The sequence below is a fragment of the Sus scrofa genome, chromosome X (genome assembly GCF_000003025.6).
Source record: "Sus scrofa isolate TJ Tabasco breed Duroc chromosome X, Sscrofa11.1, whole genome shotgun sequence".
NCBI lineage: Eukaryota > Metazoa > Chordata > Mammalia > Artiodactyla > Suidae > Sus > Sus scrofa.
The window spans coordinates 19,946,091-19,965,748 of record NC_010461.5 but is presented as its reverse complement, the minus strand read 5'-3'; the positions used below and the strand labels follow the sequence as shown (position 1 = coordinate 19,965,748).

At 39.3% G+C, this 19,658-nt stretch overlaps 1 protein-coding gene across 1 annotated transcript in view; it reads left to right on the top strand.

Moving 5' to 3' along the window:
- Positions 1–12,602, top strand: part of APOO (apolipoprotein O) — a 64,638-nt gene extending 52,036 nt beyond the window's left edge. The window contains exons 8-9 of the mRNA XM_005674464.3: positions 7,422–7,487; positions 12,340–12,602. Of these exons, the coding sequence (XP_005674521.2) occupies positions 7,422–7,457 (36 nt within the window). The 3' untranslated portion in view covers positions 7,458–7,487; positions 12,340–12,602. The remainder of the gene's footprint in view (positions 1–7,421; positions 7,488–12,339) is intronic.

Below are 19,658 nucleotides of genomic sequence, written 5' to 3'. Positions count from 1 at the left end.
TGATGTGGGACATAAAAGTGAAATAAGATTGAAAAGAAATGAAGACAGTCTAAGAGAACTCTGGGACAGTGTTAAATGCACCACATCTGTATTATAGGGTGCCAGAAGTGGAAGAGAGAAAGTGCCAGAGAGAACATTTGAAGAGATAATAGCTGAAAGACTTCCCTAACATAGGAAAGGAATCACTCAAACCATAAAAAATAAACCCAAGGAGGAATACCCCAAGACACGTATTCATCAAACTGACCAAAATTAAAGACAAAGAGAAAATAGTGAAAGCAGCTAGGGAAAAGAAACAAATAACATACAAGGGAACCCTGATAAGGTTATTGGCTGATTTTTTTTTTCAGCAGAAACTCTGCAGGCCAGAAAGGAGTGACACTATGTACTCAAAGTGATGAAAAGAAAAAACCTCCAACCAAGATTACTCTACCCAGCAAAGCTGTCATTCATGTTTGAAGGAGAAATCAAAAGCTTTGCAGACAAGCAAAAGCTAAGAGAATTCAGCACCATTAAACCAGCTTTACACCAAATACTAATGGAACTTTTCTAGGTGGAAAAGAAAAGGCCACAACTGCAAATGAAAACTATTGCAAATGACAAGGCTCACCAATAAAGGCAAAGGTATGAAATCATCCACACACAAATATGCTTCCAAAACCAGAAATCATGAGAAGAGTAGGGTACAAATACAGGATAATGGAGCTGCACTTACAGTTAAAGAGACCAACAACTTTAAACAATCTTGTTTATATATAGACTCCTCTATATCAGAACTTCATGGTAACTGCAAACCAAATATCTACAATAGATAACACACACAAATAAGAAAAAGCAAGCCAGGAGTTCCCATCATGGTGTAGCAGAAACGAATCCAACTGGGAACCATGAGGTTGCAGGTTCGATCCCTGGCCTCGCTCAGCGGGTCAAGGATCTGGCATTGCCTTGAGCTGTGGTGTAGGTCACAGACGTGGCTCAGATCTGGCATTGCTGTGACTGTGGTGTAGGCCGGCAGCTACAGCTCCAATTAGACCCCTAGCCTGGGGACCTCCATATGCCATGGGTACGGCCCTAAAAAAGACCAAAAAAAAAAAAAAAAAAAAAAAGAAGAAAAGAAAAAGCAGTCCAAACACAACACCAAAGATAGCCATCAAACCACAAGAGAAGAGAACAAGCGAAGAAGGGAAGAAAAAAGACCAACAGAAGCAAATCCAAAACAATTAATAAAAATGGCATTAAGAACATACATATCAATAATTACCTTAAATGTAAATGGACTAAATGCCCCAACCAAAAGACATAGACTGGCTGAATGGATACAAAAACAAGACTCATATATATGCTGTCTTCAGGAGACCCACTTCAGTTCTAGGGACACATACAAATTAAAAGTGAGAGAATGGAAGAAAATATTCCATGCAAATGGTAATCAAAAGAAAGCTGGAGTAACAATACTCATATCAGACAAAATAGGCCTTAAAATAAAGAATATTATAAGAGACAAAGAAGGACATTACATAATGACCAAAGGATCAATCCAAGAAGAAGATACAATTGTAAATATATATGCACCAAACATAGGATCACCTCAATATATAAGGCAACTGCTAGCAACCTTAAAAGGAGAAACTAACAATAACATAATAATAGTGGAGGACTTCAACAACCCACTTACAGCAATGGACAGATCATCCAGACAGAAAATCAACAAGGAAACACAGGCCTTAAATGATGCATTAGACCAGATGGACTTAATAGATATTTATAGAACATTCTATCTAAAAGCAGCAGAATACACATTCTTCTCAAGTGCACATGGAACTTTCTAGGATTGATCACATTGTGGGCCACAAATCAAGCCTTGGTAAACTTAAGAAAATTGAAATCATATCAAGCATCTTTTTCAACCAGAATGCTGTATGACTAGAAATCAACAAGAAAAAAAACTGCAAAAAAAAACACCAACACCTGTAGACTAAACAACATGCTACTAAACAACCAAAGGATCATTGAAGAAATCAAAGAGGAAATTAAAAAATACCTAGAAACAAATTACAACAAAGATAGAACAATCCAAAACCTATGGCAAAAGCAGTTCTAAGGAGGAGGTTTATAGCAATACAAGCCTACCTCAGGAAATAAGAAAAAGGTCAAATAAACAATCTAACTTTATACCTAAAGCAACTGGAGAAAGAACAGACAAAACCCAAAGTTAGCAGAATGAAAGAAATCATAAAGATTAGAGCAGAAATCAATGAAATAGAAACAAAGAAAACCATAGAAAAGATCAACGGAACTAAAAGCTGGTTCTTTGAAAAAGATCAACAAAATTGATAAACCCTTAGCAGACTCATCAAGAAAAAAAGAAAGAGGACTCAATAAAATTAGAAATGAAAAAGAAGTTACAACAGACATCACAGACATACAAAGGATCATTAGAGACTACTACAAGCAACTATATGCCAATAAAGCAGACAACCTAGAAGAAATGGACAAATTCTTAGAAAAGTACAGTTGTCCAAGACTAAACCAAGAGAATTAGAAAAGATGAACAGGCCCTTCACAAGTACTGAAGTTGAAACCATGATTAAAAAACTTCCAGGAGGAGTTCTCATTGTGGCACAGCAGAAACAAATCTGACTTGGAACCATGAGGTTGCAGGTTTGATCCCTGGCCTCACACAGGGGGTTAAGGAACCGGCATTGCTGTGAGCTGTGGTGTAGGTTGCAAACGTGGCTCGAATTTGGCATTGCTGTGGCTCTGGCGTAGGCTGGCAGCTACAGCTCTGATTCAACCCCTAGCCTGGGAACCTCCATATGCCGTGGGTGTGGCCCTGAAAAGACAAAACAAAAAACAAAACAAAAAAAAAAAAAACCTTCCAGAAAACAAAAGTCCAGGACCAGATGGCCTCACAGGTGAATTCTATCAAGAATTTAGAGAAGAGTTAAAACGTATCCTGAAACTATTTCCAAAAATTGCAGAGGAAGGAACACTCCCAAACTCATTCTTTGAGACCACCATCACTCTGATACCAAAACCAGACTAAGATACCACAAAAAAGAAAATTATAGGCCAATATCACTAACGAACATAGATGCAAAAATCTTCAACACAATACTAGCAAATTGAATCCAGCAATATATCAAAAGGGATTTATCACAAGGATGCAAGGATTTTTCAATATCTGCAAATCAGTCAGTGTCATACACCACTAACAAACTGAAGAATAAAAACCATATGATCCTCTCAGTAGATGCAGAAAAAGCTTTTGACAAAATCCAACACCCATTTCTGATAAAAACCCTCCAGAAAGTGGGCACAGAGGGAACCTGCCTCAACATAGTAAAGGTCATATATGACAAACTCACAGTTAACATCATTCCCAATGGTGAAAAGCTGGAAGACTTCTCACTAAGATCAGGAATAAGACAAGGATGTCTGGTCTTGCCACTACTAGTCAACATAGTTTTGGAAACCCTAGCCACAGAAATCAGAAAAGAAAAAGAAATAAAAGATATCCAGATTGAAAAGGAAGAAGTAAAACTACCACTGTTTGCAGATGACATGATACTATACCTAGAAAATCCTAAAGATGCTACCGGAAAACTGTTAGAGCTCATCAATGCATTTGCTAAAGTTTCAGCATACAAAATTAATACACAGAAATCAATGGCATTTTTATATACTAACAATGAAAGAGCAGAAAGAGAAATTAGAGAAATAACCCCATTTACCATCACATCAAAAAGAATAAAATACCTAGGAATAAACCTATCTAAAGAGACAAAAGACCTGTACTCTGAAAACTACAAGACACTGATGTAAAAGAAATCAAAGATGACACAAATAGATGGAAAGACATACCATGGTCTTGGATTGGAAGAATCAATATTGTCAAAATGACTGTACTACCCAAGGCAATCTACAGATTCAGTGCAATCCCTGTCAAATTACCAAGGACATTTTTCACAGAACTAGCGCAAAATATTTTAAAGTTTGTTTGAAAGCACAAAAGACCCAGAATGGCCAAAGCCATCCTGACAAAAATCGAGCTGGAGGAATCAGGCTCCCTGACAGACTACTACAAAGCTACAGTCACCCAAACAGTATGGTACTGGCACAAAGACAGAAATAGAGATCAGTGGAACAGGATAGAAAGCCCAGAATTAAACCCATGCACCTGCAGTCAATTAATCTATGACAAAGGAGGCAAGAATATACCATGGAGAAGACAGTCTCTTCAATAAGTGATGCTGGGAAAACTGGACAGCTACATGTAAAAGAATAAAATTAGAATACTCCCTAACACTATACACAAAAATAAACCCAAAGTGGATTAAAGACCTAAATATAAGACCAGATACTATAAAACTCCTAGAGGAAAACATAGGCTGAACACTCTCTGACATAAACCACAGCAATATCTTCTCAGATCCACCTCCTAGAGTAATGACAGTGAAAACAAAAATAAACAAATGGGACCTAATTAAACTTAAAAGTTTTTGCACAGCAAAGGAAACCCTACACAAAACAAAAAGACGGCCTCCAGAATGGGAGAAAATATTTGCAAATGAATCAATTGACAAGGGATTAATCTCCAAAATTTATAAACACCTCCTCCAGCTCTATACCAAAAAAACAACCCCATGAAAAAATGGGCAGAAGATATAAACAGACAATTCTCCAAAAAAGACATGCAGATGGCCAAAAAAAAAGCATGAAAAGATGTTCAACATCACTAATTATTCTAGAAATGGAAATCAAAACTACTATGAGGCACTGCTTTACACTAGCCAGAATGGCCATCATCAAAAAGTCTGCGAACAGTAAATGCTGGAGAGGGTGTGGAGAAAAGAACCGTCTCACACTGTTGGTGGGAATGTAAATTGGTGCAACCACTATGGAAAACAATATGGAGATTCCTCAAAAAAATAAAAATAGAATTACTGTTTGATCCTGCAATCCCACTCCCGGGCATCTATACAGAGAAAACCATGACTTGAAAAGATACATGTGGCCCAGCGTTCATTGCAGCACTATATACAGTGGCCAAGACATGGAAGCAACCTAAATGTCCATCAACAGAGGAGTAGATCAAGAAGATGTGGTACATATACACAATGGAATATCACTCAGCCATAAAAAGGAAAGAAATAATGGCATTTGCAGCAACATGAATGGACCTAGAAATTATCATGCTGAGTGAAGTTAGACACTTATATGTGGAATCTAAAAAAAGGATACGATGAACTTTGAAGAACAGAAACTGACTCACAGACTTTGAAAAACTTATGGTTACCAAAGCAAACAGTTGGGGGTGGGGGGAGGGATGGGCTAGGGGTTTGGGATGAAAATGTTGTAAAATTGGGTTGTACAAGTATAAATATAATGAAATTCATGGAGTTAAAAAAGCCAACAACAATTAAAAAAACAAATAGGTAGGTAGGGAACTACATGGTTTTTATGACTGACCTAATTGTTGGACGTGATTATCTCATTTACCTTCATAAGCTTTTTTTAATCTCTTCTTGTTCTTCATTAACACGTACCCCAATTTCCTTTTAAATATTTATATCTCTCATACCTCATTCCATTTGTTTATTCAACAATTGTTTGGATGCTGTGTACTAAGAGGTCCTAGGGATATTGTACCCTCATGAAACATATATTAGTGAAGGATTCAAACATGAATGTAAGAATTAAACAAATCAGGAAATGCATGGGTGCTGTGAATGTAAATAAAAGGTTCTCATCTAAATTGAAGGACAGACAGGGAGAAGCCTTGGTCTAAAAGATGAACAGCATTTAGCTAGACAAAAATTGGAATTGACCAGGGTAAGTCAAGAGATTTATTTTGCAAAGGTTTTATCTCAGGGAAGAGCTCAGCAAGTTGGAAGAGCAACAGCAAGAAGGCTTCTGGGGCTTTGTGTGTGGGGGCGGTGTGTGAGTGAGTGAGTGAGTAAAAGTGGCTCTGGAGGAATAGAGTAAGGCCTACAGACACTGAATCCCATGGAGCTCTGTTCAGAGCAGCAAGTAGACCTGGGTGTTGTGTGATGATCTCCCAAGCAGTAGGTATGGCCTTGTTCCCCAGAACTCTGTTGTCAAGTGGATGTGGTCTGTAGATAGGGTGACCATATAATTTATCACCCATATGAGGATACTCTTGCAAGTGAAAGGAGGCACTATTAGGCTGGGAGAGTGGGTATATACCGATATCTATAATTTGGGAAGCCAGGATGTATGATCACAGTGCTTAAAGAGGAGTTTTCAACCATTCCAGTAAGCCTGACATTGCCTGGAAACCATGCTCTGAAATTGCAGGGTTGGGCATGTGTTCCTGCTTTCTCACATTCCCCCCCCTTCACTCAGGAACAACTCTGCTAGAAGGTCACCAGGAGAACCTGCACCAAGTCTAGACAACAGAATCACAGCCCCATTGCCCACCCATCTGAGGCCTAGTGTTTGTCAGAACCTTGACGTGCATCAGGTCTTAGTAACGTTTTCAGAATTAAAGTCTTAAAAACATAGAAAGAAAGTAAGGCCTTAAACATTTAGCACATGAGCCTTTCCCACTAGAATCTTTCCTACATCACTTCTCATGGATGACATGACCTAATTATATGTTCCCAGATGGCGGCCAGGTAGAATGGGTGTTGGCCGGTTATAAACTCTTTCAGAGTAAACATGTTTTGTGATTGGCCCCTATGGTGGATGATATATTTAGCTACATACCTGCAGGAAGCATTGCCATAGGTGTAAAACCTTCTGTAACAATGGCAGTGGCATGAAGTAGTAAAAGTAGAAATCTTTTCACTATTGATTGGATTTTTTATAGAATCAACTGTTGGCTGAATATCCGTAGTGAGGTTTAATGGAGCTTTATTTCCTGCTCTCTGTGACTCTGTGCCTGAGTCACTTTCTATGGCAGGGCCCTCAGGGAGCCCTAGTAATTCCTTCAGTTTGTAGAGATATGGGTCACTTTGCATCAAATTAAATAAAATTCAGCCAAATACTGAAGATGTGCAGTTGGAGATGGTAAACTATTTCTTTAGAAGTTTCACTGTTTCTTCTCAACTGCATTAATATTCTTTTTATAGAAGATCATGGACTTGGAGAATAGACACATGGTTGCCAAGGGGAAGGGGGAGGGGGCAGGATGGATTGGAAAGTTGGGGTTAATAGATGCAGACCATTGCCTTTGGAATGGATAAGCAGTGAGATCCTGCTGTAGAGCACTAGGAACTATATATCGTCACTGATTATGGAGCATGATAATGGGAGAAAAAAGAATCTATACATGCATGTGTAAATGGGTCACCATGCTGTACAGTAGAAAATTGACCAAATACTGTAAACCAGCTATAATGAAAAAAAATAAAAATCATTATTTAAAAGAAAATTCTTACTTTTTGTTTTACCAGCCAGGAAATGTGAAGAATCCACCTGGAAATAAGTAGAATACTCCACGCTCTGCCCGTTTAAATCAGGTAAAGAACAAGCGAACTCTTCATTTTTAGCATTATTAGCACCAACAGAAATGACTTGTCTTTAATTTAATTAATTACAGCCATTTCAACTTCATGTGGAAACATAAGGGTCAAGATGATATTTCATTCCATCTTTAATTTGTGGGCTTAAGTGCCATAACTTATTAATTGTGTGTTCCTGAGAAGTACCTGGATTTTTTAGACAAGCTAGAGCTCAAAGTTGAGATTTGTCTACAAACCTAGTTCAAACATTTGAAAAATGCCATACTTTGATTTTGGCCACCCCGCAGCATATGGAGTTCCCGGGCCAAGGATCAGACCCAAGCTGCAGTTGTAACCTATGCCATAGCTGCAACAACGCCAGATCATTAACCCACCATCTGGGACGAAGACCGAACCCGTGTCCCAGTGCTCCAGAGTTGCCACCCATCCCATTGTGCCACAGCGGGAACTCCTGCCATTATTTTCTAGGCTTATTTTTTTTTAACTCTTTCACTATAGTAAGCACACTTGTGTTCATCTAGTAATCATTCAATAAACATTTGCTGAATGCATGAGTGTTGCAGAAAAGCTCAAGATTATATATCTAAAGTAAGTGAGATAGGGAATTCATAGGTGTAATTTTTTTTTTTGTCTTTTTGTCTTTTTAGGGCTGCAACCACGCTCAGCATATGGAGGTTCCCAGGCTAGGGGTCTAATCGGAGCTACAGCTGCCAGCCTACACCACAGACAGCCACAGCAACGCCAGATCTAAGCTGCGTCTGCAACCTACACCACAGCTCATGGCAACCCTGGATCCTTAACCCACTGAGTGAGGCCAGGGATTGAACCCGAAACCTTATGGTTCCTAGTCAGATTAGTTTCCGCTGCACCATGACAAGAACTCCTGTTTTGTTTTTTTAGAGCCACAGGTGTGACATCTGGAAGTTCCTGGGCTAGGAGTCAAATCAGAGCTACAGCTACTGGCCTATGCCATGTGGGTTCAGTCCTTTGCCCTGTTCAGTGGGTTAAGATCTGGTGTTGCCATGAACTGTGGTGTAGGTCACAGATGAAGCTTGGATCCAGCATTGCTGTGGCTGTGATGTAGGCTGGCAGCTGCAGCTCTGATTCAACCTCTAGACTAGGAATGTACATATGCCACAGGCGCAGCCCTAAAAAGACTAAAAAATAAAAAAATAAAAGCTCTGGGTTTTTCTTCCTCAACCTGTCTCCATATTTTTGGAGACCCAGAGAGGTAATAGAGTTTTAGAATTTGTAAAGGATCATCTGACGCAACCCCCAACCTGTAGCATAAATCCTCTGTAGCTCTGTGTGTTCCCACCTTTTGGCCTCCGCTGATAGGAAAAGCATCCCACAGGGCAGCCATCTTTGAGCAGTTCTAATTTTTAGGAAGCTGTTTCTTTCTCTTTTTTTTTAATTTAAAAAATGTTTTCTAAAGTAGATGCACAGGCACATACAGAATGGTATGTAGAATGGCATTTTATTTAAGCAATTCTACAAGCAGAAGAACACTGATAGATAGACGAATTGAACAAATCTGATCGTTGGTTTCCATCTGATTAATTTTTTAAGTTCACCAAAACCATTTTTTTTTTTTTTTTTACCATTTCTTCGGCCACTCCTGCGGCATATGGAGGTTCCCAGGCTAGGGGTCGAATTGGAGCTATAGCCACCGGCCTACACCACAGCCACAGCAACGCGGGATCCGAGCTGCATCTGCAACTTACACCACAGCTCACGGCAACGCTGGATCCTTAACCCACTGAGCAAGGCCAGGAATCGAACCTGCAACCTCATGGTAACTAGTCAGATTCGTTAACCACTGAGCCACGACGGGAACTTCCCAAACCATTTCATCGCTATCTTTATTAATGCTTATTTCTCCCTTCTGTCTAGTTTCTTCATTTAAGGGACTAGATATTTTTACCTTATTAAAAAAAAACAGTAATTGTGCTTGAATTTCCCTTTTCCACATAATTCTTTTTGTGTGTTTGTGTGTTTTTAGGGCCACACCCACAGCATATGGAGGTTCCCAGGCTAGGGGTCAAATGGGAGCTGTAGCTGCCGGCCTACACTACAGCCACAGCAACTCAGGATCTGAGCTGGTTCTGCGACCTACATCACAGTTCACAGCAACGCCAGTTCCTTAACCCACTGAGCAATGCCAGGGATCGAACCCACATCCTCATGGTTACTAGTTAAATTTGTTTCCACTGAACCACAACAGGAACTCCCTTCACATAATTCTAATTCTGAATTTTTTTTTTAAATTTGTCTGAAGGGGACTGGCAGCATTACTATATAGTTATACTGCTAGTGAACCTTTAATTATTTGTATAGCACATAAGAAATAACAGTGCTCACATATACAAGAGAAGGCAGGTCAATGAAATGTGCACAGGAAGCTGTTTCTTATACTGAGCAAAAATATGTTTCCTTATAACTCCTACACATGGTCCTGTTCTTGCCTTAGAGGGGTCACAGAAAATAAATCCAGATCCTTTGTCATATCACAGCCCTTCATACAGTAACCCCAAGTTAGCATTTCTCAAATTTTCTTATGCAGGTTAAGCTGAGGAGTTTGTTAAAAAGCCAGAGGCTTAGGCCCCCACCCCAGAATTGGCACCTCTGGAGAGAGAGACTAGGTGTGTATCATATGTGCTATTAAAAGGGCAACTAGAGGGACTTCCCGTCGTGGCTCAGCAGTAACAAACCCAACTAGGGTTCGTTAAACCCTAAAAGACCAAAAAAAAAAAAAAAAAAAAAAAAACCCAAAACAAACAAACAAACAAAAAAAAGGGCAACTAGAGGGTAAACAAGCAGGAAGCCACACATGTCCTTCAAAGACTTTATACTGAAAATGGTTCTATTTCTCTACCAGGGCAATGAGCCACAAAATAAAGGGAAACTATGTAAATATCCACTTCATTTTTCAAAAATATTCAGGGCCAGAGTTCATTGTACTGTGTTCACCACCTTGATTTCATTCATTTTTTTAAAATTCTGTATTAGAGATGTAGTTTTAAATTATAAAATTAATGCATATTTGTCACAAATTTTTTTAGATATTTTTAAAGCTTCGCTCATCCTCCATTCCTTTCCCAGAGGTAGTTGCTGTTAATAGTTTAGTATATTGGAGTTCCCGTCGTGGCTCAGTGGTTAACGACTCCGACTAGGAACCATGAGGTTGCGGGTTCAATCCCTGGGCTTCCTCCGTGGGTTAAGGGTCTGGCGTTGGCATGAGCTGTGGTGTAGATCGCAGACGCAGCTCGGATCCCGCGTTGCTGTGGCTCTGGCGCAGGCCGGCGGCAACAGCTCAGATTAGACCCTTAGCCTGGGAACCTCCATATGCCGAGGGAGCAGCCCTAGAAAAGGCAAAACAACAACAACAAAAAAATAGTTTAGTATATCACTCCAGACTTTTTTCTCTATGTATAACACACATATACACACATGCACACATGCATCCATACAGGCTTTTGGGTTTTTGACAAAATGAGGTCATATTTCTTATACTGTTTTGCAAGTATACTGAGAGCTCTGTGAAGGCCCATATTATAATTTTATTATCACACTTAAAGAAATTAACACTAATTCTATAATATCATCTAATATGCAGACAGTATGCAGATTTCCCTGATTGTCTCATTAATAACTTTTTACAGTTGTTTGTTTGAGTCAGGATCCAACCAAGATCTGCCCACTGCATTTGATTTATGAGTCTCTTAAGTCCATTTTAAACTGTAATAGTTCCTCCTTCCTCATTTTTCACTTACCATCTGTTTGTCGAAAAACAGTTTATTTGTCCTTTAGAATTTTCCATGTTCTGGCTGTGACTGAGTGCATCCATTTAGTGTCATTCTGTTTATCTCTTGGCTCCTCTCTTTGTATTTCCCTTAAACTGATAGTTGGATCTAAAGGCTTAATCAGATTTTTTGATAAGAACACTTTGTAGCCAGTGCTATGTTTAGCTGTGTTGAATGAATGAGTGAATTCGCTTCTTGGCTTTTTTTTTTCACTTAATATGTCATGTACATCTTTCTCTCTCGGTATTCTTTCCACCTGTAGTTTCCTAATAATTTCCTAGTATGTACTACCATGATCTGTTGAATCCTTATTAATATAGACTGTTTGCAGTTTGTAGGTTTTTTTTTTTAACAATGCAGTAGATCTGTTGAATTTTTAGAGAAGCTCAAAACAGATTAAGAAACTGAGATAGAAAAGGTAAGCTAGTGGTTTACAAGTTTAAGAGTTTTTAGTTTTACATTAAAATATCAAGTGAGTAGTCACTGGCCTCTAAAATATTTATAAACCTCTAATTGCTAAGTAGATTCATTACAAATTAGGAAAAAAGCAATCTGGAACAGAATCGGTTTGTCTTCGTCATGTCTTTGTATTGATGTGTGTTTCATTCCAGAAAAGAATGATAGGGTGATGTGAGGAAGGCTATGCGTCAGACTAGCAATGATATAATCATGCTCTCCTCCAGCACATGGATGGAAATGTAGTTGTTTGGTTTTCAGAAGGAGAGAGATGTGGTGTGCCATTTAGGCACTTATTTTTAATCTATTCATCCATCTGTTTAATTATTGATGACATACATAGCCAGTTGAGAATCTGCATGTAATGTTGATGTCAACACACAACCTTTCTGGTTTTTAGAGTACCCGTTTATAAAATGGGAATAATTATAGTTTTCTCTGGCTCATTGTGATCCTCATGGTCATGTAATGGTAATAAAAATATTTGAGGCGGTTTCTCTATTTAAACTTAAAAGAATTTTCAAAATGCAAAATTTTAGAGCTGTTTTTATTTTGGGGACACTGTTTATTTATGTTTCTTTATCTTTCAGTTATAGGTAAACATTGGAAACTCCATACGGTAAACCAGTATTTCTACAGGAAAATGGCAGAGAAGTCATTACTGAATGTAGTAAATTGGCATTCTTCTTCAGGAAAAAGTATACTAGGCCTTTTTTGTTATCTTGGGTGATGCCATACTACAAGAGGACTAATCTGAAATTCTTTCACCTAGAGATAATGTATAAGCCTTAGAACTCCTTGTTCTCATGTTGCTATTTATGTATATAATTAAAATTCTAAGTTAAAAAAGAAAGTCATACTGCTCTTTATTTTCTGATATTATTTATCAAGTGACAGTTGAGGTGTATCTGGTGTCTGTGTGTGTGTATGGTGTGTGTGTCTGAGTGTACATGTACGTGTGTATGCGGTATGTGCATGGTGTGTGTCTGTTAAAGAAAACCATTCGGTCTTCTTAGGGCCGTATCAGCTGGCAATCTCCAGAGGTTGAGTTGAGAAGAGTGGCTCTGGAGCTGAGAGACAACACCTCGATGACCAGCACAATGAACAAAATTGTAAGTAAGTTTACCTGACCCTGATTAGAAGACACACAAAAGAAAACAGTGACCGTGACCCTTGTTGTATGCCAGTGCCTCCCAGCTTCTCTAATCTTCTGGTTTTTGAATGCCAGCAGGGAATGTGTAACAAATGAAGTAGTTTCTGCCTCTGCCAGTGGAGGAATGGTATGTGGTTGTGTGTGTAGGTTCTCTGTATGTAGGCCTTGTGTTCGCCTGTGTCCTCATTGAACTCCATCTTTCCAGTGCTAGTGAGAATAGCAGGAGTCTCTTGACTTGTCAGCCAGCCAGGAAGGATGGAGGGGGAACAATATATGAAAGAGAATTGAGAATTTCCAAATTTCAGTCAGACTTAAAAATTACAAATCATCCTTGTATTCTTGCGGCATCAATTTAATTCCTAAATTGTTGACCTACCTTCCAGAACTGATAGCAATTGATAAGACAGTAATACACAGATGGAACATGCACATGTTAATGTTAAAAACACTTGATAGAGCCAAGATGACAGGAATAGTGCCAGCCTTGCTACTGAATTAATGAGCTGAAGCATATTTGTCCCTAAAATAATCTGCCTAGGGACCCAGAAATCTTTTATTTCCTTTTATATGGAAATAATTTTGTGTTACCATATCAACCCTCCAAATATATTAAAGCTGTGCCTAAATTATAATATCTCATTATAAATATACTGTTATTATTTCAGCCTTTTCCCATTCGCTTGGCTTCCTATATTACCTCCAGAAGGTAGAGAATCCACAAGTCTCCTCGTTCTGGAGATTGCTTGATCGAGAGAAGATGAAAGAATGAATGGCCCCCACCACAGTGTGCTCTGGAGGTCATCAGTCAAAAGGTGTTTCAGTACCTCCCAACTGGAAAGGTATTATTTCTGTTTTTAACAGTTTCATCATATTGAAACATTGTCTCAATGCCTCTTAACCCCCCTGCAAGAAGGGGAAGATGGGAGTGCATCTCATGGAGCCAGTGCCTAGTAGTTTCTGGCCATATTTATGGTAACAAGGGAACTCAGTTGCTTTTATACTGTGATCTTTTCCTTTCATGGTTGGTTGTATCCCGTGCTGCCTTTTTTTGTTTGTTTGTTTGTTTGGGTTTTTTTGGTATTTAATACTTTTTGCATGCCTTCCATGAACTTTGAACTGTAGAGAATATAAAATTTGCATATTATAATATCTTGCATTTCCCTAGCTCTTTATACTTTTCAAAGTGCTATTTTATATCTTTCCTTCCTTGGATTATTTCCTGACCTCCATGTATTTTGTACTCTGTTTTTCTCTATCCTGAGATAATACTCTGTTTAAATTTACACCTTTTATTCTGTTTCTTATGACCGCTTTTTCTTACAATAAGACAGTGACTCTCAATCCAGTTTATCTCAAACTTAATCAGGATAGTTCTATTTGAACAACTTCAGGGCTTTAGAGGGAACATTCTCTACCATACAGAGTGATTTAAGCTCCTCCGAAAAGACAAATGTGGCATGTTCTGTTCTGTGGTAATGTGTCCCAAGAATCAAAAATCAAGATTTAAAAGACCTTGTTTCAATGGGAACAAAAAGGGACTTAAAAGAATGCCTTCATCAGTCTTATCACCTGTGTTACACCTTGGGACATAGTCACAATAATTAGTAGCTAGAAGAATCAAGGCCACCTGAGGGACCACCCACCTGAGCAGTGGAGTAGCAGGTGCCTGGCTGGGTTGCTCGGTTAGCAGCTTTTGTCCTAAGTGCAGTGCTGGATCCCCGCCCACTAGTGGCCCATGTAATGCAAAGCACTTCCCTAAAGGATCAACAGTATTATACCCAAGTGGCCCAAAGAAAATTCAAAATAAAGGTAAAATCCCTGTGTTCACATATAGAGATATAAAATGCAACTTGCTTGTGGTTAAATAACAAATCTATGACAGTTAAAATTAGGCCATCTAATGAGTATTAATGATTTCATTAGTTTAAAGATAAAATTCAGAATGCTTGAGTTCAGCAAAAAAAGAGAGATTGTTTTCCTCATTGTCCTATCTTGATGAACCCACTTTGCACGTATCTTTTGGGAAAAGCTGGGTATTTAGAGGAACATTTTTCTTTGTGACCAGCAGCATTCATGCTTATTTAAGTAAGCTGAGGAATTTACCATGAGTGTAAGTTTTCATTTTAATTCATTGTACTCACCCAAGTTAATACAAAAACCAGTGTCAGAGGGACCAGCAGTGTATTTGTGGGACTAAACCCTCATCGGAGGCTCAGTTTTAATTAAAAGTAAATATTTGCGTCTGTGGTTTTGTTCACCACTGGTTGAAAGAAGCTTGCTTGAGGTTTTGGTTTTCAGCTTGTACACCTCCTGTCTGATGTCTTGTTCCCTTCTGGGAGGTTTAGATTTCAAGTCAATAATTAGCCAGCGCATAGTTCTAAAGGTACAAGTAGGTCAAACTCCAGCCATGGCCAAAGTTCAGGCTTATTTAGGTTTATGAAATGATAGCCAAGAAAATTTCTCAGTGGGAGAAAAGTTTGTTTTCATGAACAAACGTTCCACTATTTCACATTTTGTTCACTTACATTGCTGAGTGAGTCATCTGTGTTTCACATTTAAGGGCCTTTATCTTCATAGTTCTAGAGCTTAGCTGTTGGAACTTTAGGTGTGACTCTTGAAACCAAAAGAAAAGTGAAGGAAATGACTCTTCTCCCTGCCCACCCTCCTCACTGTGAAGTGATGTTCAGACTCAGCATTGGCAAAGTCAGTCTGTAAGCTCTCCTTTCAGGTGCATCTGGAAGATTCCCTTCAGTGCCAGCCTGTCTTGGGAGTGTACAAGGCATGTGGGAGCACAAGCAATAGGCAAAGATGGAGGAAAATATAGTATTCAAAGACCAATGCCCACACTCAGAAGTGAAGTCACAGTGAGTCCTTTAAATGCTTAGAAGACACAATCCTGGGATTTTGTTAGTGACCTCAAACTGGAGTGTTTGAGGAGTGATTTTAAATGGTTTTGTTCCCTACAGGGAAAGGATCAGCTTTTAAATATCCACCATCTAATTTATCTTCCCTATCTCTTCTAAATTATGAGAAAATGGCCTCCTGGTAATGATAGTCTTAATACATACATTACTTTCTCCTAAAACCTAGGAAGACAAGAAGAAAGGGATTGTTAAAATGGAATAAACACACAAGGAAAGGCTGGGGAGAGGGAGATAATAGGACTATTTTTGCAGTAGACTTGGTGGAACCGTTTGCCTCTTGAAATGAGAGCTTAGCTGTTGGACTTTAGATGTGACACTTGAAAGCAAAAGAAAAGTGAAGGAAATGACTCTTCTCCCTGCCCACCCTCCTCACTGTGAAGTGGTATTCAGACTCAGCACTGGCAAAGTCAGTCTGTAAGTCAGTCTCATATCACATTGATAAAAATAGAAAGAACCAAAGTGTTTAAAAACAAATTCTACAAAAAGCAAGGAAGATAATACCAAAAGTCTCATATTGACTTTGTAAACTTTGGTTCCATGTGTCCAGTATGGCCCTTCCTGTAATGAATGCAATATGATACATTTCTCGCCATTTTTTAAAGTTTGAGATGGTTATCGTGTGTCTTTGTGGCATTTTGTGGGTCATATATCTGATTGATTTTCTGAGTTCTTTGTCAGGAATGCAACGCTCCATTGCAGCACTGCTCAAAAGGGAGGCTGTGATGCATTTGGAGGCATGTTCTCTGCAATAGGAAGTCGTGTTGTTTCCGTGAAGAAAAGCAGAAACTGCTCAGTTTATTGTTGGCCTTGCTGAGGCTTTTCAGAACTGGAAGTGACCATGCTGCTCTCAGGGCCTTCCCCACTTTATGCGCCTCACTTGCTTCCTGTTGGTGAGGGTGGGGAGGAGAACGTGTCTCTGTACCTCCCCTCTATCCTGTCAAGCAAACATGGCACTGTTTTCTACTCCTCACTATGTGTTACTGGCTATTTGTGGTCCCATTGAGCTAAAGATGCTTAACTCATGACTAATAGATTTCTTTGTGTGATTGCTCTTTTCCCCTTGGCACACCTTCTCTTCTTATTACTTGTTTCTAGGCAGGAGGTGAGTTTTAAGAAAACCTTGCACCCTTGCAAACCCTTTTTAACTTGTTAAATTGAATTCACCATCACCCTTCAGTTCTCAAGAAGTGAATTTCCAGATATAAAAACCTTTTTTTCTCTGAACTCCTGGATCACTTTCCAGATTTCTTATGGCTTCATGTATATTCTACCCTTGTTAGTTCACACCTGATCTCTAGTAAAACTATAATCTCCCTGAGGCCAGGGCAAGTATCTTCCTTTTTAGTGTTTCCTCGGTGCTGACCTAATGCATTGATGTGTACATTGCAAAATGTATGTTCAGTGAACTCTTGTTTCAATCAAGCCTTTGAAGATATCCATAGGTATTGGATTTGTTTCACTGCCACCAATCTGAGAGTGTATACTCAAATGTTTCTGACTACCAAATCTAAAAACAGAGGTGATGTGTTAGGTACTCTGTAAAGGCCTTCAAGCCCTATAACTTTTCCCTCTTAGATTTATTAAGCAGTCGTTGAGTGCATGGTCTAGATATTTTGTTATGGTAGGCAGGGAGGAGAAATACAGTTTACAATTCATATGCAAAGACAAAACTAGTACACAAAACAATCAGAATAATTATAGGGCGGCATCATAACATAGAGATTAACTATCTAATAGATATTGATTCTGTATATTGGTCTTGTTCAAAGAAGCACCCAAGGATATTTGTCTAAAACCTGAATATAATGTACCTAGGCAGTGGTTTTACCTTTTTTGTGTGTATACACTAAGATTTTTAGAGAAGGAAGAATAGTAATCAGAGGAAACAGGCCTGGTAAAACAGAAAACATTGGATGGATGATTTTACTTTTACTCCGTTAGGACCTAACTTGTGCTCTCTTTGTGTGATCACTGTTTCCCCTTGGAACACCTTCCCCAGCAGGTCCAGCAGGAGTTAGCTTTTTTGAGGCACCTTTGATGTACTCTTCTAGCTCATTCCTTAATGTCATTGCATATAGACAAGATTTAATGTCTTATTACTTTCAGTATAAATAGGAACTTAAACATCTGGATAGGAGTAACACCAGTTGGGATCCTGCAGGTTGTGCTTTAATGAATAGATGTGTTCAATTTAAAATTAGTATCTGTGAGTTCCCATTGTGGCTCAGCAGGTTAAAAATCTGACATAGTCTCCGTGAGGATATGGGTTCAATCCCTGGCCTCACTCAGTGGATTAAGGATCCAGCATTGCCTCAAGCTTTGGCATGGGTCACAGATGTGGCTTGTATCTTGTGTTGCCATGGCTGTGGCATAGGCCTGCAGCTATAGCTGCAGTTCGACTAACCCAGGATCTTCCATATGCCGCAGGTATGGATGTAAAAAAAATTAATAAATTTTAAAAAATTACTACCTGTTTGCATCGTAAGGTATGCTACTGTCCTTTAAAAATCTCTTAGCTTAGGGAGTTCCCACTGTGGCTCGGTGGTTACCAACCTGACTAGTATCCATGAGGATGAGGGTTTGATCCCTTGCCTCGCTTAGTGGTTTAAAGGAGCCGGCATTGCTGCCAGCTGTGGTATAGGTCACAGATGGTGCTTGGATCCCGCATTGCTATGGCTGTGGGAAGTTCTCTAGCCTAGGAACTTCCATGTGCTGTACCTGCAGCCCTAAAAAGCAGAAAAATAAAAATAAAAATAAAAATCTCTTAGCTTAAACATGTACCATATGATATCTACTGTTTGTAATATACTTATTTTTAAGTCATAGACTGAATAAACTTCATGTCACTAAAATGATGACAAAATCAGAATATTACTAGATACCAAATTTGAATGTTTCCTTAAGTAAATTTCAAGTTAGAGCTTGAATGAGTTCCATGGCCTCTATGCAGAAGAGAGTTAACATAGCAGGCCCAAGATTGCCTTCTTGAGAAAGGCCTGCTTGCAAGGTTGGCCCTTAGGAAACTCAGCTTCTCAAAAGTTCTCCAGGCTAATAAAAGCTAGAGCACCAGGCTCTGCTCTGTCAGGTCACATAGATTTTGCAAACGATGTGATTTAAGACAATAACCTGATTTCCTTCTGGGGACCATGAATTTTGGTAGTTCATGGGCAGGAGCTGCCTGTGTGACCAGCCCCCAATAAAAACCTTGGGTGCTAGAGTTCCCGTTGCAACGCAGCAGAAACAAATCCGACTAGTATCCATGAGGATGCAGGTTTGATCCTTGGCCTTGCTCAGTGGGTCAAGGATCTGGCATTGCCATGAACTGTGGTGTAATTCGCAGACGTGGCTTGGATCCCATGTTGCTGTGGCTGTGGTGTAGGCTGGCAGCTGTAGCTCCGATTTGACACCTAGCCAGGGAACTTCCATATGCTGCAAGTACGGCCCTAAAAAGCAAAACAAACAAACAAACAAACAAACAAACCTTGGGTGCTGAGTCTCTATAATGGGCTTCCTTAAGTCAGAAGCATTGCACATGTGTTGCTGCGGTTTTTCTGCTGCTCATGTATCCTTTCCAGGCTGAGAGGAAGAGAGCCTCTGAAGCTCGTGCATGCATTTCTCCAGACTCTGCCCTTGTCTTTTTCACTTGCTGGACTTGACATGTACCCTTTGCTGTGATAAACACACATAAGATAATTGTATGCTGAGTCCTGTGCATCGTCTCAGCGAATTGCTGAATGTGTCAGAATCTTGAGGATCCCCTGAAAGAGCATGTTGAGATGATTTTATTTACGTAGTGCCATCTTCCCCTCTGCTTTAGAGAAAAAGACATAAA